Raw genomic sequence first — 25,982 nt, forward strand, 5'->3', positions numbered from 1 at the left:
ACCAGATTCTTGATCAACTGCAGAGGGGAGCAGGGTTCCATGTCTTCAATATTTATATCTCTTCATCTTAGGGTGTTATTTATCGGTGTTGAAGTTTTTTTTTCTCCTTTCAATCGGTGTTTTTCGCTCTCTGATTTCAATGATGGAAAGAAGTAGGTAGGTAAGTAGAAGTAGAAGTAGGAAAGAAGTTGGGCTTGGAAAACGCCCAACGTCGAGGAGGGACTCACTTCCTCCCCTCAGTTTGCTTTGACCAAAGGAAACAGTGGAGGCCTTTGCTCAGGGAGCTTGTCCTGGGTACTTCCGCGTGCTCTTTTCTTTTCTTCCTCGTTCCAGGAAACTTGTGCCTGCCCTAAGTATATGGTAACCGTCATGTTGGTAAAGCTAAAAGAAGCGAACGGGGCAAGGAATTTCAAGGAATTTCAAGGCAAGGAAATACGGGCTTTTCGGTTTTCACCAGTTCGGGGAAAACCGCCTCGCGGGTTGTTGTTTTTTTTGTGTTTATCGGTATACTCGTATATCGAAAACACGGGACCTATTTGAGAACCATTAGTTTCTTGGACAAAGACGATGTCTACAAAAGCAGCAACGCAGAGCCACTACGTAAAAGAAGGAGACCTGAGTGCGTATTCACAAAAGGAAAGAAAGCACTTGCGCTGTAACTGTTAGTAACAGCAGATGCCTGCCAATGGTGATGTTGGACATATCAGTAGTAAAGGGGGCCGGTCAATGGCTAACAGCACTTACGAGCGAAAACAATCGTAGATTCAGCCCCACCTTCGGAATGCTCGTCTTAGCTTTTTCGGTCGGTTCCACAAAGAGCAGCGACAAGTAATGAAACCCAGTGCGAACCTAGTACGTCTTTTCATGAACAGCCCGCGCCGCGAACCACGTCTCGGTAATCGACGCATTCCCATGGAGCTAGCTCACAAGACGCTAGGCGAACAACAATGCCGTAAAATTTTAATCCAGATGCCTTTAATGTGTTCCACTTCTTCACGTGCATGTGCACATTGTGCCTGAACCAGCTTGTTCACATTGATGCTCCCGTTTTGCACCGTTCTGTCGGGTTCGTATCCCCACTGGCCAAACGCGCCTCGTGAACTTCACTGCAGCACGTTATACTATGCGGTGTTTTCTTCTCAGTTTCCTTAGGGCACGAAATAACGTCCACATTTTTCTAATGACGAAAAACTTAATTAAAATGCCGCTCTGTGTTCTTCCGCTGGATCATTTTGTACTTATGAACTACATGTATCAACTTGATTGCACTCTGTGGACACCAGTGGCGTAGCCAGAAATTTTGTTCGGGGGGGGCTACGCCACTGGCCCAGTATATATATATATATATATATATATATATATATATATATATATATATATATATATATATATATATATATATATATATATATATATATATATATATATATATATATATATATATATATATATATATATATACAGCCTCCTCCTTAAGGCCACTGGCCCAATATATATATATATATATATATATATATATATATATATATATATATATATATATATATATATATATATATATCCTCCTGCTTAATAGGAAGCTTTAGCTCCTATTTAAGTACATGTAGAAGCGGAATTCGTTTTTCCCTGCAACCACTTCACCAAATTTGAGGAGGTTTGTTGCATTTAAAAGGAATAATTTATTTCTAGTGACTACTGGCTTCGAATTTTTCATTTAGGTGGTCAATTATTTATTAAAAATTGGCCAAAATTGAAAATTTTCAGAAAACGAAACTATCAAGTTTAAAACTCCGTGACTCAACAATGAAAAATGACATCACAATTCTGTGAATTGTATCTAATAGTACATCTACAGCGGAAAAAATAGGTATGTTACACATAAATCTCAAAAAATTTAGTATTGCGGAAATACGTCTTTTGCAGAACCCTTGTACCCAACGTAACCAATTCACGTAAGATACAAATTGACACAGCAAACTTGTCCGCTTTGACTGTTATAATAAATGCCGTTTACAAAACCACAATATCTGTTCTTCATGCATAGCTATTAGCTTGTAAACGTCGTGCTTCTATTTTTTCAAACTTTCGAATTTGCCAAAATATTTTAAACAAAATTCAGGCCCTAAGTCAAAGTTCTGTTTCCAACAGACACTAGGATTTACCTGCAACCAATTTCAATAAAAGCGATTAGCAGGATTATCTCAGAAAAGCGTGTCTGCGTTTTACAAGTATTTGAATAGACCGCGTCGGATCCGGCCCGAGCTAAAGCTTCCTTTTAAACAATTTATCGAGGGATCAACTATATGAATAATAACTGCATCGTCATTGCCAAAGATGCTGCAAACGAATTCTTGAAAGCTACGCTCTGTAAATACAAGTAAAATATGTATTTTTTCATAAAATATTATACTCGTATGTGCCAAAAATTGTGCCCAACATAACTGACGTCCATGCTTCCATGTTGTTTGTGTATTTATTAAGTAAAGAAAATTTCACACGAACTTTAGAACTATATAAGTTCGAAACCAGGAAAGCAGTGCATACCGCTGATATGAAAAATTAAAAGGCAATGAACTGAACAAGTTGAGGACAAATATGTTAATGAAACTTTGTCATTCAAGAACCGTGCTTACATTCTTGTATATATGCAATGGCCAGTGAAAAATCTCAATGACGCTGTCGTTTGTTCCAATGTATTACGCAGGAGTAGCTGTCCCTTGTCGTGTATCGTGAGTAATTGCACCGAAGTTATAGTCGCGACAGAGAGCACGTATAAAAAGCAGGAGTTCTGCAAGATATATGAGGGCAAGTCCAATGAATGAGCCAACGACGGGCTACTTTATTTAAAAGTAGTCTTCATGAGAATTTAGACATTTGTCCTATTGACTAACGAGTCGCGTGATTCCCGTCTTATAAAACTCCTTGGGTTGCTGCTTCAAAAAGTCTGTATCTGGTTTCCTTGAGCTGTTTTTTCGGTTGCCCCAAAATGTAGAAGTCGCAAAGTGGCAGGTCTGAGCTCAATGGCGGATGTTGCAGCGTTTCCCACTTGAACTTTGCCAGTTTTGTATTAACCACATAAGCGACGTGGGGACAGGCATTGTCGTGGAACAAGATGACCCTATTCGTCAATTTTCCACGTTGTTCGTTCTTGGTTGCGACACGCTGCCGTTCTGGCGTTTCACAATATCGGAAACAATTGATAGCCTCACAAGATTTAGCAAATTCTATCAGTAATGGACCCTGTTGATCGAAAAAAAAAGTCAACAACACCTTTCCAGCGGAAATGACGGCCTTTACGTTCTTTGGGCGTGGTAAATTCGAATGTTTCCACTGTAAGCTTTGCCGTCGTGTTTCAGGCTCGTAGTAGTGGCACCAAGGTTCGTCCCCGATCACAGTTGCAAACAATAAGTCGTCATGCTCATTGTGATACCCGATCAGATGAGTCAAGTCAGCGCGAAACTTCTCCGTCTTCTCGCGATGGATAAAAATCTTGGGGATCCATCGCGCACCAAAGAGCCGATAACCGAGAAGCTCATGAATTATGGCGTGAACCGAACCGTGACTGATGTTCAGACAGTCTGCCAGTTCATCGATGCTTATCCTCCGTTCTTGTTTCAGCAGCTCATGAACGTTTGAAATTGTGTGGGGGTGATTGCACGATGGTTTTGGCCCGGTCTTGGAATGTTTTTGCAACGTCCTTTGAACCGTTTGCTCCAACGCTTCACAGTGGTCAATGAAATGCAGTGTTCAACGTACACGGCAGTCATATGGTGACAAATTTCTGTTTTGGAAACACCTTCAGCTGTCAAAAACTTCGCGACACCGAGCTGTTCAACTTTTGAAGTGTCCATTATGTGACGCAACCATATTCAACCCAGTGTATGAGAGCATTAAAGAACATTTATCTTCACACCTGCGTGTCACTTTTGTAAATGAGACATGCCGTTCTCCTACGCGCATGCCTCGCAGATAATGAACCGAACCATTATTGCGTGGTTAGGGTAGGCTCATTTTCATTTGAGGGGCCCTCGTACATTAGAAATGCAAAGGTACAATGGGATATGCAAATGCGAAAATATGGCTTGATAAAGGACAGCAAAGTGTCCCTGGAAACAATGTTCACTGCATGTATACAAAAAACCTCGCAACAAGATATTTAAGTATACGTTATAAGTCTCCAATGAGTCTATGTATGTAAGAAGAAGTAACTGTATATAATGCGTCAAACAAGGCAAATAAACATGTTGCACAATCATAGATTCACAGAATCCTAGATTCCGCCCCCATTCCATCCATTCCCCCCGATGTATTGCGCGCGACGGAAGGCAGCGCGCTTGCTCCCCGCTTTTCTCCTTTGCGCACACAAGACTGAGCCACCATCGTCGGCTCACCCATTCCACCTCCCCTCCTACGCTTTCACTCGCACATACAGCATGCAGCGCGTGGTCACGATGTTACCACCCTTGGACTTTATACGAAACATTAGGGCGATGGCAGGAATGCGCCTGGAGTGTCCATATAATTGCTTTCGCAACAATATAATAAACGTATCCGCCAACTGAAGCGTCCCGTCGTCCATTACTTTCCGCAAAAGAAGTATCAAAATCGAACTTTCACCATGCGACAATTCGCTGCGCCGCAACAATGTATTTTTTTTTTCTGTGAGGCGGAGGCACCGAAATGAAAAAAAAAACGCATAGGAAAGTATGTTGGACAGAATCTAATGCCTACTTCGGGCACCTAATGGGGCTACGGAAGGAATACCGAAGAAAACATGAGACGCTTGGTCCACTGAGAACCATACGCATACTGCTCAATATCCTACAGCGGCGAAACAAGACTTTCCGGAAAGGTTCCGCTCAAGGAGTGCGGTGCAATCCTTCGAGTCCCCACAGTGATGGCGGCGAGCGACCATTTTTTTTCTCGTCTGCTAGCCAGAAAGCGTCCAAAGCTCTGTCCGGTGAAAATCCGCTCGGCCAGAGCAAACCGAACGCGCACCGAAGTGCACCGCACGGTGGTCGGGGCCATACGAGAAAAACGTATGCGCTCTGGCTGGCTCTGGCAGCCCGCGGGTAGGGTAGCGAAAAAAAAAAATTCAAGAGGCTCAACGTGTCCTTGCGAATAAAAGTCAAAGTAAAAAAAATAGATAAGAACGTAGTTACTTTGGCTGGCTTTAGTGTCTTGACATGGATGTTCTGGCGTAGGTTTAAAAAAAATGTTGACATTTTTAATGTGACATGACGGCACAAATGAACCACCCCAACGCTTCGTCTCATTGGACCTCGCTGCCTGCTTGGTCAACTCGTCTGCTAGTGTGTTGATTGGGCTTGTCTCGTTGTATGTTCCGATGTAAGACTTTAGAAAAGTCAATAGACCTTTGGCGTCAAATGTTTATAACAACATTAAACCCACAAAGTTCCGCAATTGAAAATCTAAAACACAACTTTGGAAATGTCAATGCACCTTTCACATCAAGAGCTTATGAGATATATACCCATAAAGTTTCGCAATTGATATCCATGCGCTCCATAGATTCGGTGGCCTCAGTGAGATGCCGCGGCGAGCCCGCTCACCATCAAAGCGCCCTTGAAACTTTGTGCTTGGATGGGACTGCTTGGCGTTATGTGACTCCCGGTGTATGGGCGTTGCCACGAAATCCAGCCCGAGTTTGCAATCTTCGCGGTTAAATGTCTTTTCGAGCGTCAAAAAGATATTCTAGACAAAATCCAGGGTGATTTCCGGCGCCGGGGGTCGCATTGGTCGGCGGTGCATGGACAGCACGAAAAAATTTCGGGGGGGGCTGAAGCCCCATAAGCCCCCCCCCTGGCTACGCCCCTGGTGGACACAGAGTTTCGAGGAATTAAGATTCCTCGCCTCTGCAACGAAAACCAACAACGGTCGTCGTCAGCGTGCACAGATCCCAGTGCGGCCTGGTTTCCGCTACGCGCTGTTAACGAACCGAGCAATTAGAGACGCGGACCGACGCAAAAGAATTTCACCGGCAAGCTGTCTGCTCCACGGCACTTTCATCGGCACTTACTTCTCTAACTCCCTCTTAGTGTCTCTTTCTCTCTCTCTCTTGCTCGCTCGCTCAGTTGCGCCTTTGTCCAATCGAATTCTTCCGGTACAAGCGCGCCAATCCCAATTCCCAGAGAGAGGTGTTCATTGTGAAGAGCAGCCAAGGGAACGGCACTTTCTAACACTGACTTCGCATCAGCTTTGGCAGTTATTGCGCAAGCTTATTTCTCCAGAATAATTTCCCCAGACTATTTCTGTTTCCTAACCTACAATGATACACGAGTCGGTGTGCGCAATGCTACTGTCCTTCCTAGTCACGTCAAAGCAAGGAAACCTCGCCGTTGCCGATAATGTTTTGTTTAGCAAGTTTTCATCCGCCCGGTCCCATTTGCCTCTAGATGCTCTAGACCACTTCGTTGAAAGTTCCTGCATAATTTCCTCAGGGAATAAATGCTTGCACGGAAACAAGTTAGTCTGCTTCTCGTTTCCAGTTCAAATATCCGTAAGATATGTTTTTCTTTCTTGTATATCAATTTTGTCGCTCTTTTCATCAATAACGTGCAACGAAGAGAGTCCTGTATCACTGTTCGCGCAGCTAACTAGGCCCGTAGGCGGCTTTCTAATGAATGGACCAACTTGAAATGAAACTTTCCTTCATCATATTTTTCTCCTACGACGTATACCAACTTTGAAACAAGTTGAGAAAATAGAATTTGGATGACACCACCGCGATTTCTTTGAAACTGTAAGTTGAGGAGGTTTATTGTGGGCGTGCGTCTGTGACTTCCTGCCACCAACAAGCGAATTCGACAAGCAAACGTGACTTCATGATACCGGATGCCGGCTCTGAAGCTCAAGATTAGGGAATGTTTTCTGATGCCCTGATCTAATGCCCTAATGTCATGCTTAATTTATAGCCCACTTGACCTGCGCTTACATGTTATTCATATTACAAAGAAAGCCTCCAACGTTAACTTCAATTACTCATCAAATAAATCGTGCCGTTAAGTACGACACCTACGTGGCTCATAGATTAATGTTGCGTGTTTGTCTCGCGTAACTAAGGCCCTTCCTTAGAGGCACTTGGCTCAGTGAGCTACTTCAGATTGCGTGTTGTCTCTTTTGGTGCGCACCCTCTTTTATATTTTGTATTTGTGACTATCATTATGCATAACATTTCAGTTTTCATCCTACCGATATCGAGTAGCATACTAGGCTAGCGGCTAGGTAACCTCTTCAGAACATTGTAAGTGCTAAATAGCTCTTTTCATAAAATATAGTAAGTTCTGGTGCATGCTTTCCGTGTGATATCACGCCAGAACGAAACGCATATAAGAACAGAGTCTAGAACGCACGTGACGCTTAACTATTTGAAACCGCGAGGTTTGGTCCTAGTGCAACGGTGCGCTTATAACCCGTGCCCCGAAGTGAAGCGTGTGTCGATGAATGACACCAGTGCGCAACAAAGGCCAAAGTGCGCAAAAGTGGACGCGCGTTTTATATACGGAATAAAATAAATTTAGTCACATATTGTAGTGATGGCTACTCCTCTTTAGATAATTGTAGTAGTAACACAAATGTATTGTAAGGAAAGAAGAAACATCACTCCTTTATTGAATTTCTTCTTGAGCATGTGGGTGGGACCATTACTTTTCGGGCGCTAGATGGGACAAATTGGGAATTCAGGACACACACAAAGCACGTATCTGTGTTTCGTTACGTATATCTCATCGAGCGCCCAAAAACAATGGTCAGTAAAGCTCACAGGCTTGGAAAATCTAGGGTGCAGATAGCTTAAGAGAGTAAATAAAGTCCGCAAATGAAGCCATATATGTGGACTCCCTGGAGGACAAAATCCGAGGGAAGTTTCACCACATTATCGCGATGTATATGCGTACAGCGAGTTACGAACACATAAACGAGATCGTGATGCTATCCAAAACGAACAGGCTTAAAGATGAGGCAAATAGACAGATGAAATAATACACGCACATACACACAAGTCAAAAGCGCGCTTCACCACACAAGATGTATGATTCACATGTCAGACAACAAACGCACATAAATAGAGAATTTGTTTCCCCCATTTCCTGGCGGTATGGTAGCGTCCGACCTAATTGCATGTTTTGGCACACAGGTTGGGAATGCATGCGAAACCCTTGCCAAATGCTGTACATCGAAGTGACGCCTTGTAGACAAAAAAAAAATTTATCGCCGGCACTTCATGTTCTGCAGCAGGGCTAAATCAATATCGCCTCGATCCTACAGGATCTTTGTGCTCTGAGCCGGCCGCTGTCGCGCAATAAAACAAAACACATCGAAACAATTAAAGACCGCCAGAGTGGAGCAGTAGCTCCTCACCGCCTTCACGATTTTGTCCCGCCAAGCTTGGTAATTGAAAAGCCGTTCCCTTTACGCGACGCAGCGGCTCGGCAGGCCTTTGTGCTGCCTGCTCTTTGTTTAGGAATAATGTAGAACTGCCGTGAAAGCTATAGCTAGAGCGAACTGCGAGCTGCATATTTCTTTACTGTGACAGGCAATGAAAAGTTTAAAATCGCTTTAGCAAAACATTTTGTTGGACGTCTTGGTTCATAACGAAGAACTAATATAATTTTTCGTTATTCTACATGGATCGACTCGTCCAAAACATATTACTAAGCGGTCGAGTGAGGCTAGCTTAGCAGGAATCTTTGACGCACTTTCAGGCATTGTTTGGGATATAATTGGCTGTAGTGAGATAAGAAGAACTGGTGAGGCTTATAGACTGCTGACTAACGGCCATGTCCTCTGCTATAGAAGTGTCCCAGATAAAAAAGCAATAGGGGTAGGCTTCCTAATCCATAAGGACATAGTGGGCAACATTGACAAATTCTACAGCATTAATTAGAAGGTAGCAGTAGTCGTAATCAAATTTAATAAGAGGTATAGATTATATGTAGTACAGGCCTAGTACAAGTTATGACGATGATGAAGAAGTAGATCCGTTTTATGAAGATATGTTGAATCAGCGATGAGAAAAGCGCACACTCAGTATACTGTAGTAATGGGCTGCAAGAGAAGAAATGCTGGTAGAATTCACGGAAAGCAATAAGCTCCGAATAATGAACACCTTCTTTCAGGAAGCTTAGCAACAGAAAGTGTACCTGGAAAATCCCTAATGGTGAAACAAATAATGAAATATATTTCGTACTTTCTGCCGATCCCAGCATAGTGAACGATGTTGAAGTGTTAGGTAGAGATAGGTGCAGTGATCATAGGTTGGTGAGGTCTAGGATTCACCTCAATTTGAAGAAAGAAAGAGTAAAATTGGTAAGAAAAAAATAGGCAAACATATTCAGACGCAGTAAGGGTAAAAGCAGACCAATTCAGGCTGCTACTTGCAAACAAATACGCAGGCTTAGAATAGAGAAATGAACATGACATAGAGGTAATGAATGAAACTGTAACTATAGGCTGGCTTCAGAGGCAGTAATTGAAGTGGGAGGTAAGGCACCAAGGCAAGATGTGAAACAATAGAGAGAGAGAGAGAGAGAAAGATGAAGAAGAAAGGCATGGAGGTTAACCAGATATTAGTCTCCGGTTTGCTACTCCTCGCTCAGGTCGGGAGAACGGGGTTAGAAAGATGACAGAGAGAAAACGGTTAAAAATATGAACACACCGAGATAGACGCACGAAGGCGTTCCACTTAGAGACGTTGACAAAGGCCGATAGATCGCAAGAAGCTCAATAACGCTTACACGGCCTTCTTTTGAGAGGTTAGGTCCTGCCGATGGTGTAGAATTCCTCCTTCCGGTAATAGTCGGCCGTCCAGCTGGTTGAGCTCGTGGCGAAAGGATTTCCTCTGTGGACTGTATTGTGGGCAGTCACGCAAAATTTGGCCAATCGATTCTTCATGGCCACAGTGGTCACAGGTTCCGTTGTCGGCCATCCCTATGCGGAACGCATAGGCTTTGGTAAAATCAACGCCCAACCACAGTCGATACAAAAGCGTGGCGTCTCCACGGCGAAGCTTTGATGGAACTGGAAGGCTTAATGTGAGATTAAGGGAGTACAGTCGCGAATTTCTGGAACATGGCTCTTTCCATTGCAACGTGGTGCACTGGCGAGCAAGCAGGCGAAGCTTCCGTGCTACGTTAGTTCTAGAAAGTGGTATTGGTACGTGGTGGTCCTCAGTATTGGCTGAACGGGCAGCTTGATCGACCTGTTCACTACCGATAATCCCGCAGTGACTTGGAAGCCATCGGAAAGTCATTTGATGGCCTGCGTCACCTGTATGGTGCATCGTCTCTCTAATCTGAAATTCTAGCTGTTCGTGCGGTCCGCGTCGTAAAGGTGACAGTAGAGATTGCAGTGCCGCCTTCGAATCACAGAAGATCGTCCACTTGTGTGGCGTTTCATCACCGATGTAATGAAGGGCGGTCTGGAGCGCTGCGAGCTCTGCTGCCGTTGATGATGTCGCGTGAGCCGTCTTAAACTTGATAGTTGTAACTTTCGCTAGTATCACGATTGCCGTAGCGGAGCTGTTTGGCAGCACAGATGCATCAGTTTAGATATACGTAGAATCACGTTAGTTGACGTACAAAAGTAGTAACGTGAGCCATTCAGGGGCTGGTCATGATAGATAAGCTTTTTTTGTGATGCTAGGCATTGTCAGGTTGATTTTGGGCTGAGCGAGGCACCATGGAGGAATGAAAGGTCTCGCAGCAGGAATGAAACATGCTGGTAATGATTCACCATGTGTGGTTATCGTTTGGCTGAAAGAGGTGCGTGGTCTGCCCGCTGGTAGAGAGGCTAGATGGTGGCGAGAAGTCCTGGCAAGGTTTTATATGTGTCCTCAGCGCTTCATTTTCAATGTGGGCCTTGACACGGTGGTCTCTAGCGATTGCTATAGTCGCCACTGTTGATGAACTCTGAGACAGGCCTAGACAGATCCGGAGCGCCTGAGCCAGAATACTTAATTTGTATTCTGCGTAAATTCCTTTTGCCGAAGTTGTTTATTGCTGACAAGCTGAACCACAGAAATCCGAGAAAAAGCACCCTGTATAGTTGTAGCATAGCACTTGTCGACATTCCCCAAGTCTTGCAAATGAAAAACTTTAACAGGTTGCAGATGACTGCGAACCGTCTTTTCACGTATGATACGTGAGGTCTCTATGACAAGTCTCTGTCGATTATGACGCTTAGAAACTTGTAAGATCGAACATATGGTTTCTTTGGCCATTTCTCGCCACGCTGTAGTTTTTCATGGGTGTCACATACGGTAGCGAGCGATAAGTGCGCCCATTTCCACGTAACTATACGGGATGAATTATCATAAACATTTATCTGTGTGCAGTAGGGAGCAGCAAGCGCGTTAACCGCTGTGATATCGCGCAGCTTTGGGACTTGGTAATTTTTGCGCGGTTGCGTGGGCCCCGCAAGCTCTTGAGATCGGTGGGGTCTGTACATCGCTGGATGTATTTCGGAGCCCAAAGCAGAAAATATCGTAGCGGACGAAGGCGACGTTGCGTGCATCGCAAATAAGCATTTGTTCTTGTGAAGATGACATTATGCACTGTGAGAGCCATGGTGCTATCACTGTAAACAATTACATAACCGGGGAAATCGCTGAAGACTGCTTGGCCGGCATAATGTATTCATTCCTCTTATTCTATATTATTGTAGGTGGTGTTCACATTCACGCCCCAGTGACGGTTGCGCTCTGAGTAACAGAAATAGATCTCGAAGGCTATGCTTTTGCTAACTACACGCGCCAGAAGCAACTGCAGAGCCTTAAACCCACGCCATAGGCACCGCGCCTTGGGCAGCGTCTATTATCTTGTTATTTCACGCTGCTTTTGACCGGTCGATCCTGCTGATAACGTAGGCGGAGATCCGCTCGGACCAAGGGTGAAGAGCAAAAAAGAGAAAATGACCGGAATAAAATCATCACCATCACCATGATCATCACCACCATATCTTATGTACACTGCAGGACAAAGTCCTTTACCTGCGATCTCCAATTACCCCTGCCCTGCACCAACCACTTCCAACTAGAGCCTGCGAGTTTCCTCATTTCATCACCCCACCTAGTCTTCTGCCGTCCTCGACCGCGCTTCCCTACTCTTGGCACCCATTCTGTAACCCTAATGGTCCACCGGCTATCCAACCTATGCATTACATGGCCTGTCCAGCTGCATTTTTTTTCTCTTAATGTCAATTAGAATATCGGCTACCCCCGTTTGCTCTCTCATCTAAGCCGCCCTCTTCCTGTCTCTTAACGTGATGCTTATAGCATTCGTCGTTCCATCGCTCTTTAAGCGGTCCGTAGCTTGTTCTCGAACTTATTTGTCAGTTTCCAAGTTTCTGCTCCATGTGTTAGCACCGGTAGAATGCAGTGATTGTATACCTTTCTTTTCAACGATAGTGTTAAGCTCCCAGTCATAATCTGACAATGCTTACCGTATGCATTCCAACGCATTTTTATTCTTCCATAAATTTCTTTCTCATGATCAAGGTCCCCAGTGAGTAATTGACCTAAATGAACGTATTGTTTCAAAGGAATAAAATAGCTATCATAATATCACTATCCTGATGTTTCATTATTATTATTATTATTATTATTATTATTATTATTATTATTATTATTATTATTATTATTATTATTATTATTATTATTATTATTATTATTAACTGCACGCAAAAATATGTTGGTGCTTGTCAGACGGCGCCGGCCGTTTCTGTTGTGTTAATTAATAGATGAGCTCGAAAAAAGTCAAATAAATAATAGAGAAAGGACTACAGTAACAGCAGTTCTAGAGTTCACATACACGCAACAAAAACAATCGCTTCCGATCAATTCACAAGCGCTCGAGTGTTTATGCTCATATAGGTGCGGCGGTCCTCGTTGGCGAACTGCACAGCGCACACAAACACGCACAAGAGAACCACAGGAACACGATGATATGAGGCAATACGCATACTACGTATATATTAAAACGGAAGGAAGGAAGGAAGGAAAAAGTGGAGAAGGAATGCAGGGAGGTTAACCAGTTTCACTTAACCGGTTTGCTACCCTACACATGGGAGCGGGATGGGGGAGATGAAAGATGGGAGGAGAGAGAGAGAGAGAGCACATAACACAGCGAACACATCGTCAGTTACAGTCCGTCACTCTTGCGCAGTACGCGATATCACTGTCACAGCCGCTTGTCCAAGCCCGCCTCCTTCATAAACCGAAGTAGTCCCTTCGTCGCCTTCAGCTGCGATGTCTTCTGTCGGCGATGTGTGAAAATGGTTGCAACTGACAATGGTCTATTGTCCAGGTGCGCTAGAACACACGCCATGGACTGCCTCTGAACATTATATTCAGGACAGTCGCACAGAATGTGTTCCAGCGTCTCCTCGCAAAGACAGGCAATGCAGAGAGCGTTGTCGGCCATTCCAATGCGAAACGAGTAGGATTTCATGAAGGCCACCCCTAGCCATAAGCGATAAAGCAGGGTGGCCTCACTTCGGCGGAGTCCACTTGGCATACAGAGACGCATCAATGAGGGCAGGTCATGTTGATGATTGCTGCGGTTGGTCTGGCTGCTTGGTGTGCACCATAGAGAGAGCGTGATCTCCCGTGCAAGCACTTGAAGTCTGCTGGCTGCGTCGGATCGCTAATGTGGTATGACCTCTTCCTGTGTGTCTTCAAGAGCTGTCCGAGCGGCTTTATCAGCGTCTTCATTTCCTATGACGCCGCAGTGACTTGGCAGCCACTGAAACGTCACGTGATGTCCTTTCTCATGTGATGTATGAAGCAGGCATCTAATATCGAGCACGAGCTGTTCGAATGGCCCGCGACGCAGAGCTGATAGCACAGATTGGAGGGCTGCCTTTGAGTCACTGAAAATTGACCATTGTCGAGGTGGTCGTCAAGTACAACGACAAACTTCCCTCGGGCTTCACCGCTCCACCTAAGCCACCGATACCCCCTTGGTGCCTTGTCAGCCCCACACTCCATCTCAGCGTACCAGGAATCGGGAAAAAGTCTGAGCTGTCGTCGCCTGTGCTCAAACAACTGTCTCTGCTTCTTCTGCACGAGAGGTACGCGGAGAGTGCACATATTTATACAGATGGTTCCACAAATATCCAGTGTTCGTCCGGTGCTGTGGTCGTCCCAGCAAGAGGTATTACCATCAGCTTTAGGACTGACCACCCAACGACATCTACATCTGCGGAACTAGCTGCTCTTCGCGCTGCTCTTAGTTTCGTCAATCGGGAACCATATTAAAACGGTATATATTAAAAGCGAATCACCTCATGACGTGTGGCTTCGTGTTCAAAGTTATAATTAATAAAATGTAATCAATTTTAGATATTCATGATTCTTCAAGAAACTGTACTAATGCGTGTGTTGCACTGTGTGTCAAGTGATCCAATGACTATGCGCCCAGAATTTCATCTATTGTTATTTGCCTTCTATTCAGAGGTGGTGTCATCAGAAAAAGCCTTTTACTGTGAGAATCATAATTCTTGCTGTGTATTATCAGCCTTCTTTCATCAGCCTCCTCAAAAGAACACACAACACCGTCGATCTGCCCACGAAGACACCCAGACGCGTCCAATACATTGGCGAGGACGGACGCTGCCAGGGAACTTCGCCTACTTGCACGCAGAAAGTCACAATATTTCTGGAGTTAAGGTGCCTTCAATTGCCGATTGCATAAACTGGACTCCACGCTACGACTGCAACTGCCATCTAGCCTTTCCCGCGGCGAAACAACCTTGCTGTGCCGCTTTTGCCGTTCACGAATGCCTACTCTTATCGTATGGGAATGGCCGGTAGCCCGGTGTGCGACTGCTGTGCATGCGAGGAAACCATCGAGGACAAATTGTCTCACTGCCCTCGCTACGACGTACAATTAAAGCCCCTCTCTGCGGGCAATTCTAAACCTACTGCACTCTAGACCATTCTCCGAGTCAAGGGTACTCGCACCGTAGCCATACCCGTCACTGGCACGAAAAGCGATTCGTGCAATAGTACACTACTTGAAGTGCACCGGCTTAAGAGACCGTTGATAGTGTCCCTGGGCGTCCTCCCACACCCACTCAGTGCCTACTCTCTCCCTATTTTCCTCTTTCTATTATCCTTTCCCCCACCACCCGTGTAGGGTAGCAAACCGGGTGCTTGTCTGCTCAACCTCGGTGCCTTTCCTGTCCTTGCTCTCTCTCTCTCTCTCTCTCTCTCTCTCTCTCTCTCTGTCCTACCTTTTACAAGACGCATACAGTATAGGCTAGGGATTTAGTTTAGTGTAGAAAGTCTATTAATTGATGTTTCTGTAGAGCGGCTGGTTTTCTTAGGTATGGCGAATTGCATTTGGGCTGTATAGCATATAATGTGGAGCCCTCCGTGCCATTTGTAAACCAACTTTGTCTGCCCATTCGACCACAGAGTTTGCTTAAAAGGCAACACGCGTCATTCGCCGTTAGTGGTAGTGGCAATAGTACTCCATTTTGGGGTGTTTAGCGCGCCATTTCATCTGCAGTGACGTTCCCTGTAATTTCTCAATTCATATACCATAAGGTGATAATATCATAATATCATAAGATGACCCTTTGTTTAGTGTAATCATTTTGTATTTGTTATAATAATGTACTCTTTAAACTCCCCAAGCTGGTTTCCTCTATATAGACACAACAGCGAATCGCTCAGAACTACACATCGAAATGACCCTTAGTGGGAACATGTGAAGCGTAATGCGGAAAGTATAGCACATAGATCTGCTGTCGTAGATGTTGTAAAATGGCACAGTCGGAATGTTATTCGCTCTTCATATACCGGTATATACGTAGAACGTCCATATAGAGCTCCCATTTGCATACGAACCATCTCTGTAGACCTGAATGCGATCCCTGTATGTAATGTGGAGGTATGAAAAGGTTAGCTGTTTGATTCACTGGCATGTCGCACTTGCGAGTATGACCGAGATTGTAAACAGGCCTTTTAGTAAACATCAGTTATGCCAAGAAGCAAATTTTCAGGAAAACTACAGATAGTTCTCGTACACAAACGCAACAGCACGAAATTTCGTGAAAAGTTTTGCAAGAGTTCCCGTCCTCATAAGTAACCTCACTAGTTTTATCTGTGGTCAAGGCACAAGGGACATTATCTCCAAAGTAGATGAAACCCGAACATAGCATTTTCGTAAAGCCATCAACACTAAACCACTGCTCTGCCGCGCCTGCGTAGATGGTCTCAGCGCGTACTCCTCGATCCAAGACTAATTTCCTTTTTTACGTCTGGCCAGTTCTCTCTGTCTCAGATTGAATTATTTATGGCACGCCGCAGAGTCATAAAAGCAGAGGGCCAAACACACTACCAGTTCGCTCGTCGATAACAAAAGAAAAAAGAGGAATAACGTAATAAATTCAGAAAAAGTAAGCATAGTTACGATACAAATGACCACCATAGAAAGCCTTTATTGTCCGACCTAGAAAATATGCGTGAGTGATCAGGCTCGACGACTGTACAGTGGGTGGTAGAAGGGGAAGGGTGAAGAAGATACCGTATCATGTCTCATAAGTCACTTCGTTCTGTGGGCAGCATCAAAAATGATAGTGCTTTCGAACTGAGAAGGCGAATGCCACATCAACGACGACTCTCGCTTGGCCGCGCACCTGACACCATGTTGTCACCCTAAAACCGAACAGCGCTGTGAAACCTATATAAAGCTTCCCTATCAGCTAATCGAACGACTAAATCACAAAACTAATCATGCGTAATGACAGTTCGTGACGGACCGGGCTCCCGCCTGCTGAACAATCATGAACGGATAACCAGAGAATGGGCAAGGCACCGTTCAATCCCCATATGTTTCTGAATGTTGAAGCAGCAAAAGTAACGTGTGAATGTAATTGGGCCACTGCTCAGCTGATGCCAGAGGAACATGTTTTTTCGCAGGTAAGAGTGATTTGACAATGTCTTGCTTACGAGCTCTTATGATTGGCCAGTACTAAGGTGCTTTTTTTTTTTTGCCCTCACATGGCTATACGAATTCAACCATTCCTGTGATATGCTTGTAAATTTAGCTTCCACGATGATGGTGTGCCCCTTTGTCGCACAATAATTTACTTAGACACATTTATACCAAGAACCTCGAACACTCGAACCATCTCACTGCCTCCATCACTGCCATGTCTAACTCCAAGAATTTCTCGACCGCCACTAACACTTATATTTGTTCACGCTCACCATAGCTTTCTGTAAAGCCTTCGGTCAATTGAGCGTGCTAAAATAAATAAATAAATAAATAAATAAATAAATAAATAGTACGCACTACCGAGCAAACGCAACATACAATGTAAACATAAATTCGCCTAGCTCTACTACAGCAGTTACTTCTGATTGGTTGGGGTATTGTTCATGGGCAGTTCTGAAGCACGAGCTGGAACCAGTCGCCAACCACTTCTGCGTGCGAACAGTTGTGCGAACTTTGCTCTGCCGTTGCGGTACGCCAATTGCATAAAGCAATTGACGCTATACTGTTCTGCTCAGTCATCTTTGGTGCTGTTCTGTTCTGTTATAGATGGACGGCTGTGGAGAGATAGAAGTGAAGAGTACCTCGGCTACTCAATCGCTCTCTGTTATGTAGCAAGAAATGAAGGATTAAATGATAATGTTAAGTAAATAGATAAGAACTGAATCATACAAATAAAGATGATAATATCGTGACAAAGACTTCACTGGCATCTGTCCGTGCCACTCCCCGAATAATATATACACTTTGAAGTCCTTATACATTGGTGCAAGGTCCTTCACACATTAAATGGATCTTACGTCCAAGACCACGTAAGGTGTGTGTGAGGCGTCTGCCAAAAGTGATTGCGAGCAAGAGGAAGAGAGAGTTTACTTGAAACGAGGCAGAGAGGTCACCCTCAGGCTGTCTCACCCTCAGACGTAAAGATGTGATAAGACACAATGATAGATAGGAGGCATGTAAACGGAGGAAATCAGTTCACTATAGGGTTTATCAGTAAAAGGTCCAACAATATCGTCAATATCGTCCACAACGATTGTGCTTCCTGAGACCGCCGATTCAAAAGAAACTCCATGAAAGTGCGTGCCAAAAAGAGGTGTGTGTCTGAGCTTATCGTGTATCAGCGGCACTGGCCCGTAGGGCTGCAGGGTGCGTTAATATATTCAAGCGAAAGGCGTGAGAACGACGGCGACACAAGGACAGACCGACGCACACGATGCGCCAACAGGATCTAGGCCTAAACATGCATGATCGATACCCCCACATTTACATCCTAACGCGTTAGTATCGATAGTCGTAGCGGTCAAATTATTGTCGAATGCGGTTGGCTCATGACGAAGAGTTGTTACGAACATTTGTGAATTCTGTCCCTATATAGCTGCATCAAAGCTGCACAGTTTTAATGGGACAGAGCCGCAAAGTTGGCTGTCCTAACGACAGTTGCTCGTTGGAGCATCGCCGGGGTGGCGTCACCGAGAGTACGAGGTCCGGCGTCAAGCGTCAAATGCCGCAGCGCGGCGCGTCCGAATTGGGTCACCGTAGCCGGGGGCAGCAACCGGCAATCAGGGAGGTGCGCGGCTTTCCCTTTATTTTTTTCCCCTTTCCACTCCAGAGCGGAAGCACGCCGCAGAGCAGCGGGGCTGACAGCGCGGAGACACGGCACGTTGATTCTCACGTAAGTGGCCCGAAGCTGAACGCTCGGGCTGCTCTTCCCTCGGGGTTTCGCGATGCAATCGGGAGAGCTGAGCTGGTTAACTGAACGCGTGAACGTGACACCACCAGGCAGACAGTCACATGAAGGAGACCCCGTTTTCAGCCATTGGAGATTACAAACGTCACACGTGTCTGCGTCTTTCCCATTTGTTCCCCTCTTTGCTATTAGTGTATTTTATTTCCTTCGTTTTTTTTTTGTTCTTAACGCAACGATAAACGCGCCGTTTGGCACAGAATGTGGGCCAAATAAGATCGCGAAGAAAATTTCATTATTGCAAAAAAAAGGAAACTCGAGACTTTTTTGCAATGATGGAATCGCGAATGAAATAAGAGAACCATATTATTCTTGCGAAAACGAAGTGTTGGGTCGTTGATGGTGGGTGTTTGAGGTTACTTAGAACGCTAGGTGAAGAGCTAGAAGCCAACGCGCTTCAGGCTATTTCGCCACCCCCCTTCCCACTCCCCAACATACACACACAAAAAAAAGAGGGGGGGAAAAAGACAGGTTCTCCTCTGCATCCAGTAATGAAAGGAAATTGACAATTCGGTCAACTCTTAAAGGGCAGGTACCAATGTGCAGCTTTCACTTTGCTAGCGCTCCAGCGGCAAGCGCCGGCTGAAGCTCCGTCAACGCACTACACAGCTATGTAGGAGGGCACCAGGCGCCACCAATTACAAACAACCTCCTGCAAATACGGTTGATTGTACAATTGCCAAATAGAAAAATTCGCGCTTTCTCTTCGCTCCGTTCATAACTTGCCAGCAACAAGCAACTACAATACATGTGGGTCCGTATTCAGAAAAAGAACTTACGTTAAAGTTGTTCGTAATGGAAAATTCCAGCCAGTCCTGATTTTGGACATATTATTAGCGAAGGCGGCTGGCCAATGAAAAAGGGTCCCAACGATCGAAACGATTTTGTGAATTCGACCTGTCATGTGGAATTGCCTATATCGACACGATGCAATCCGCAAATGCATCATGGACCGAGTACCTAGAGAAATCCTGCCAGTCACACTGGATGATTGTATTCGACTTCACCACGGCAACCAGGAACCCTCCTGTGGGCGAAGCTCTGCGAATTCATTTATGCGCTAATGCGTGGCCTCCGAGATTGCACGGGCAAAGCGCGCGATCGCAATCTCCGAGGCCCCGGATAAGGACAAGCCAAGCCACTGCCTTCAAGGAAACAGCCCATGAAAACACGGACAACCAAGGCCCCCACAGGGAGTACCCGCACACATCCCTCATGCTTGCGGCAACTGGAGATTCTTTTTATTTGTTTTTTATTTTTAGCAAAGCCCGTTATAAACCAAGTTTAATCAAGGCCCGCGTTCGCTTCAACAGTGAATGGCACTGTACAGCTTTAGGATGAGGAAAACCAGGCTGGCTGATAAGTATCGCCGAAGCCTGCGACTGTGAATATTGTGCGACTGCCACCCCTCCGCAACGTTTAGCCTCTCGAATAGAGTTCGAGCGGTGCGCACATGTGATCGAAGACGCTCACGGCACGGCGGTGACGGTGCGTGCCAAAACACGCCCGTGTTTGGGAACGTTGATGGGCCGCGGGACGCACATCGATCGAGACGTAAACAGTGGCATGTTAAAGGGTGAATGAACTTTCTCTGACACGAGAACTGCATGCATTAACACGGATGCGCACGCATCCCTATAGAGCCAGCAATATGTTTACCCTGAGCATGGCAGTTGCCAACATGCCGACTAATCCTTAGTCTCCAGGCTCAAAACGAGCCTTCGAAAGGAAGCTATGCACGCCGCAAGCAGAAGTCGGAACAAAAGCGATAAGTGTAGCGAGGGAGACTAAAGAGAAACAAGTCCATTTTAGCCTGCTAAGTACTCTCCTTAATCTATATTTTAGTTAATTTCACGGTAATACGTTTATCATGCGACGAAAAGAAAACTGAATGTGTGCGTGTGTGCGTGTGCGTGTGTGTGTGTGTGTGTGTGTGTGTGTGTGTGTGTGTGTGTGTGTGTGTGTGTGTGTGTGTGTGTGTGTGTGTGTATGTGTGTGTGTGTGTGTGTGTGTGTGTGTGTGTGTGTGTGTGTGTGTGTGTGTGTGTGTGTGTGTGTGTGTGTGTGTGTTCTTTTTCGTATCTGGGGAGTTGTCGCTCTGTAAAAGTTTTTGAAGCTTGCTAACTTCAATCTTTGTCTCCGTTACAATGCAATGTATTCCGTCTTTAGCGATAAAGAACTTTAGTGGGCGTTGAGCAGGCACCGGCAAAGTTGATGACTTCACGCTAGGGGAACCTCAAGACGCCACTAGTATTGCGTTATTGCGCCTTTTGCTGCACTTCTTGCGGTATACAAGTGGTTATTTTTTTATCTTGTAGACGGGTAATTCACGAATGTAGCTGGAATGACTGATTAGAGGATGACAAAGCTATGGTACATAGTTGAGAAACTGAGTTTGGAATGGCATGTAAATCTGTGTAACGGGTATTAGGTAGCGTATCAGAGTAATAAAATGAATGCAAGGGGTATGAACGTGGTCGAAATCGACATAGATCAAGTTGCGGGCTTACAGTAGGTTTTATCTAGACATGAGATAGACATAAGGCATAAGACATGATATAGAAAGAGACCCGAGTCCCATCAAAAAACAAAACAAAAGTGTTTGACTTTGAAGGTTCGTTCTTGTTAACTCATTTATGAAACCGCCCTTTATATTCCTGTCGGGCGCTCTGCTTCAAGATGTCAACTTCACGACAACTGGTTTAACTTTTCCCAGACGTGAGATGTTTCGTACATGCGTGCCGCTGCCGCTTTCATCCCTTTGTCATTGCTGCGATTGCGGTCATCCAGCTGAGTTCTATAGCGTTACTATAAAGCAGCATATTTTGAGTAGTGAATACGAGAGGTATTCTGGAAAAGTCCATCTAGCGGATAGGTCCATTTCGTCAGCTGCTGAAGTTCTGATTGGCTGTGCCGCTTCGTGGCTGCGGACGCGTAGCCTAGCTGCACAACCAATCAGAAATGCAGCAGCAGACGAAATGGGGGACAAAATGGGAAATGGGAAAGGGGGGAGGGCATGTGCATTAGGTGGACTCTTCCAGAATACGTCCCCTGGATTCGGAACCAAGCATTGGCTCAACACTCCGCTCCAGTCATTTCTTGGCGCCCATGTGAGATACACAACAATACGTGACTATCGCACGCACGCACGCAGGCATGCACGCACGCGAGGTAAATCGCGAGCGGAGAAATGGAGATTGAAAGAGAAGTGAGATGTCCACACTGACCCGACGTGCCCACAATGGCGAGGGCGCGTCCCATGAAGTCGAAGAAACCGGACGCCTCCTCGTTGGCCTCTCGGATCTGGTAGCTGATGGAGCCGTACGCCGTGTACCGCTTCTCTTCCTCGGCCTTCACGTACAGCCGTCTTCGGTCGTCCAGGGAAATCTGCGCAACCAGAAGCAGGTGGTAGGGAATCTCGTAAGCTATAGAACCGGGGCTCATTCTCGTGTAATTTGCGTTCAAACAAGTTCTTCAAATCAAATTGAATTCAATTGAAGTATGGGATCTTACGTGTCAAAACCACGATTTCATTATGAGGCACGCGGTAGAGGGGGATTCCGGATTGATTTTAACTCCTAGGGGATCTTTAACGTGGGCGTCACATGGGACACGAACGTTTTTGCATTTCGCCCCCATCAAAATGCTGCCGCCGCAGCCGGGATTTGACGCCATGGCCTCGTGGTTAGTAGCGACACACCATAATTTGTTTTGAACCGCTGCGGGTTCAAAACAAATTAGATCATGTCAAATCTTATTAGCTCAACTTTATATAATTACACAATATGATATACAGAAGTAGGTAAGTAACGTAGTCAGCAACTGTATTGGAACGGTTTTCCTTCAGAAAATTGAAGGACTTTTGGAGCAGTGCCGCCTTTTGCACGCATGCACGCACGGCAAGTCCATTTTTTTCTTTTTTTATATTTAGAAGTTATTCTTTGTCGTTGCGATGTCCTCCTCGACATTCTTTACTAGCAGATAGTTCTACGTGTAGTCTGAGTAATGCGTTTTTTCCTAGCTACGTCTGTTAATACGACATGAAAGCTAACGTTACATAATCGTGCAATGTAATGTTACCTGATTACCACGGCGTTACGCAGAACGGAGCGGCCCGCTTGAATGCGGACCGATTTTCCCATCCGCTATTGGCTGCTCTTAAGTTGATGACCATCATTCCCGTCACGTGCTGCGCATTTTGCTGTTTTGGTCGTCGTTTTATTATGTTTCGTGCTGTCACTTTCCGCACTAACGAATCGAGCTGTACTTCCGGGTTTAGGCACGACATTCCTGCTTTGCGCGCGTCGTAAAAATCGCTCGGAAGAAAGAAAGTAAATTTGAGTGAGTAAAGAAAAAAAAATGCGTGAAATATTCATTAGAGATCTACTTTGATGGTCTGCCCGTATAGAGGTATAATGTGGGGAACATTTCAGCTACGGCCTCGTACAAACACAAGAAACCAATAATTTCGTCGCTTTTAACTTTTCCGTGCTGTGGTAACGTTTACTTAACCACAGGCAACACGTCACTGTGCGCTGTGTGGATCTGCTCTCGCGCTGACTGCCGTGACCGACGGGTTGTAATTTACGTCCAGAAGCCCGTGTGCATTATGGGAACGTTATGCGTCTGAAATTACGAGGGTACTTTACGAGACGGTGTTAAACGACCGTAATAGTAATTTGACAGACTTTTTCTCTGATTATTGTGTGAGTGAAAGAAAAAGAGGAAATATAGGGAGAGCTTAAGAACAATACTTTATGGCTCATTTCGGTGGTCTTACCGATGTGCATCACCAAACTGGGAAATTGTACAGATTAACATTTTAAAATATAATATTACCTGCCATGGCAATCATCCTAAGGGGTACGGCGGCCGCGGTGAATATAAATTAATCTTCATTCTAAGACTCACAACCTTGAAGAGCAACTGGGGCCGTGTATTATAAGAATTCTTTCATTAAATTTTGTTCATTTTTAAGAACTACGACGCTAAGGGACGATTCTGGCAATAGCGGTATAGCACGGTTTAGTGCAATTTGATGGTGAATGGTGCAAGGATAAAGAGAGAGAGAGAGAGAGAGAGATGTTTATTGATCGAAACAGTGTCCCTTAGCGAGATCCGGTATATCGTGAGGTGGCAAGGCTCCTAATTCCAGGAACCTTCTAGCTTCGACTGTTCTCTTGGCCCTGGCGACGAGTTGTCGTTGGTCTTCCAGGTTCCCGAGGGCGAGCTTGGCCTCCCACGTTTCGAATAGGTGGTCTTCGTTTGCTTGGGCTCGTTTTGTATCCGTTTCTGGTTGCATTTCGCTGCCTTCATGTCACGGACATTCCAGGAGCAAGTGTGCCAGGGTGTCAGGTACAGTCGCCCAAATCTTTAACTGGTGTGTGGGAGCGGCGACTTTTCCGTGCGTCAGCGCCGTTTGACGGGGCGAGGCTGGAAACAGTCTGAGGCTAAGCGCATGCGGACAAAGCGCGCTCAGCTGGGCCCATCGTCTACTAGGCTGTTTCCAGCCTCGCCGCGTCATACGGCGCTGACGCCCGGAAAAGTCGCCGCTCCCGCACACCAGTTAAAGATTTGGGCGACTGTACGTTGCAGAGCAGGCAGAGGTAGCCGTGGAGCGTCGAATATAGAGGCGGTGCGTTATCGTTCCGTGAATGTACGTGTTACTTTGTAGGCGTCGGGGGATCATGCTTTTTTCTCTGCCGAGTCGTGGGTGCGGTGGAGCGTGGACGCGGCGCTCGAGCCTGTAGTGCTGTAATATCACCGAATAGCTGGTGGGTGCGGTTTCCGCTTCTGCCGCGGGTCGGAGGGCGCGTGGGGCGAAGCGAGCACGGCTGACGTGTTCGAGGGCAGCAGCGTGAGCCGCTTCGTTCCCCTCCAGTCTCCGGGTACCCACGTGTCTCTCGTGTCCGGATACCCACGTTACGAAGGCGTACGGGAGCAGAGTGCTTTCGTCGTTTTAGCATCTTGAGTGCATCGGCCGAGATGCGGCCCCTCGAGAAGTTTTTATACAGGCGGCCTGAGAATCGGGGGATACAGCCGCTGCGTCTGTGCATGCGGTGATGGTGAGAGCAATAAAAATAATTAAATAAAAGATTCCTTACGAAATGCGGGTCTTGTGTGCGCATTTTCATATGTTCTCTTTTAAAATGTTTTACCTCTAGGCTAACTATAATTTCTCTATTAAAATACACGTGAAAAGGAGGAACTGTATCTTTGCGCAACCACTGAGCCGGTCCAAACAAAGTTTATTGCATTTAAGACAGGAAGGCGAATTCTACAGAGAAAGTCTAAGCAAAAATTTGATTAGAGCCTCGTAGGGTTTACGAAAATTCGCGTTAATTTGTAAGTACAACAAAAGTTTAAGTCCGAAGTTGGTAAATGTGTAATTATGCATCGAAAATAGATATCACAGTTTTTTTGAAACTGCACCTGCTAGGAAATGTAACCGATCCTCTAGTCTGATATTTAACTTTCAGTTTACTTGAAATTGTCACAATGTGTACGAGTGCTCTACAAAAGTAATATACTCACAAATTAGTCACATATTTTATAGGGGAATATCATGTGTCAATTTTGTTCACTTCAGATGTTTAAATAGCTACTGCTTAAAGAATTGTCATATCGTTTCTTTTGATGGGACCACTGACTTAGGTTTCTGTAAACTTGATACTTCAGTATTCCTAAATTATCCAAATTCCTACATATCTTGAAAGGGACAAACTGGCATCCATCCGAATTGTAGCACGAAGCTACAAAGGGTGGATTCGTCCTGGTGCCGTGCTCGAGTTCCGAACCGAGACGTATTTTTATTGAACTGCGAGGCTTTCTTTCTGAGAAAACCGTATCGGCTTCCTTTGCAGCTTCGCACTACAATTCGGGTGGATGCAAATTTTTATTTTCCTTTTATGTACTTTCCTTCACCTTGCCGGCTTGCGCAGAACTGATTTGCTCTAGATGTCTTGTTGAAAATTTTATCATGTAAAAAATTTTGTGTAAACGTCTTAACATGTTTCCTTTAAATGGAACAAACATAATCAAATTTGATGTAGTGGATAGCGACATATATATATTATATATATATTTATTTAGAGCCAGTCTCAGGCCAGACGCCGCCTGTGACGCCAGTCATAGCTCAAGCGACTATTCTACATTGGCTTTACCGGCCGTCATTCATTTTTATCGACGTACAAAGCCCGCGCTCATGGTAGGAAT

The 25,982-nt window shown here is 45.2% G+C and overlaps 1 protein-coding gene across 1 annotated transcript in view; it reads right to left on the reverse strand.

Moving 5' to 3' along the window:
* The window catches only part of LOC135917484 (uncharacterized), a 274,840-nt gene that overhangs the window by 47,180 nt on the left and 201,678 nt on the right, over nucleotides 1–25,982 (reverse strand). The window contains exon 2 of the mRNA XM_065451050.2: nucleotides 21,995–22,154. Within this exon, the coding sequence (XP_065307122.2) occupies nucleotides 21,995–22,154 (160 nt within the window). The remainder of the gene's footprint in view (nucleotides 1–21,994; nucleotides 22,155–25,982) is intronic.

Source organism: Dermacentor albipictus, chromosome 3, assembly GCF_038994185.2.
Source record: "Dermacentor albipictus isolate Rhodes 1998 colony chromosome 3, USDA_Dalb.pri_finalv2, whole genome shotgun sequence".
In the NCBI taxonomy this organism is placed as follows: Eukaryota; Metazoa; Arthropoda; class Arachnida; order Ixodida; family Ixodidae; genus Dermacentor; species Dermacentor albipictus.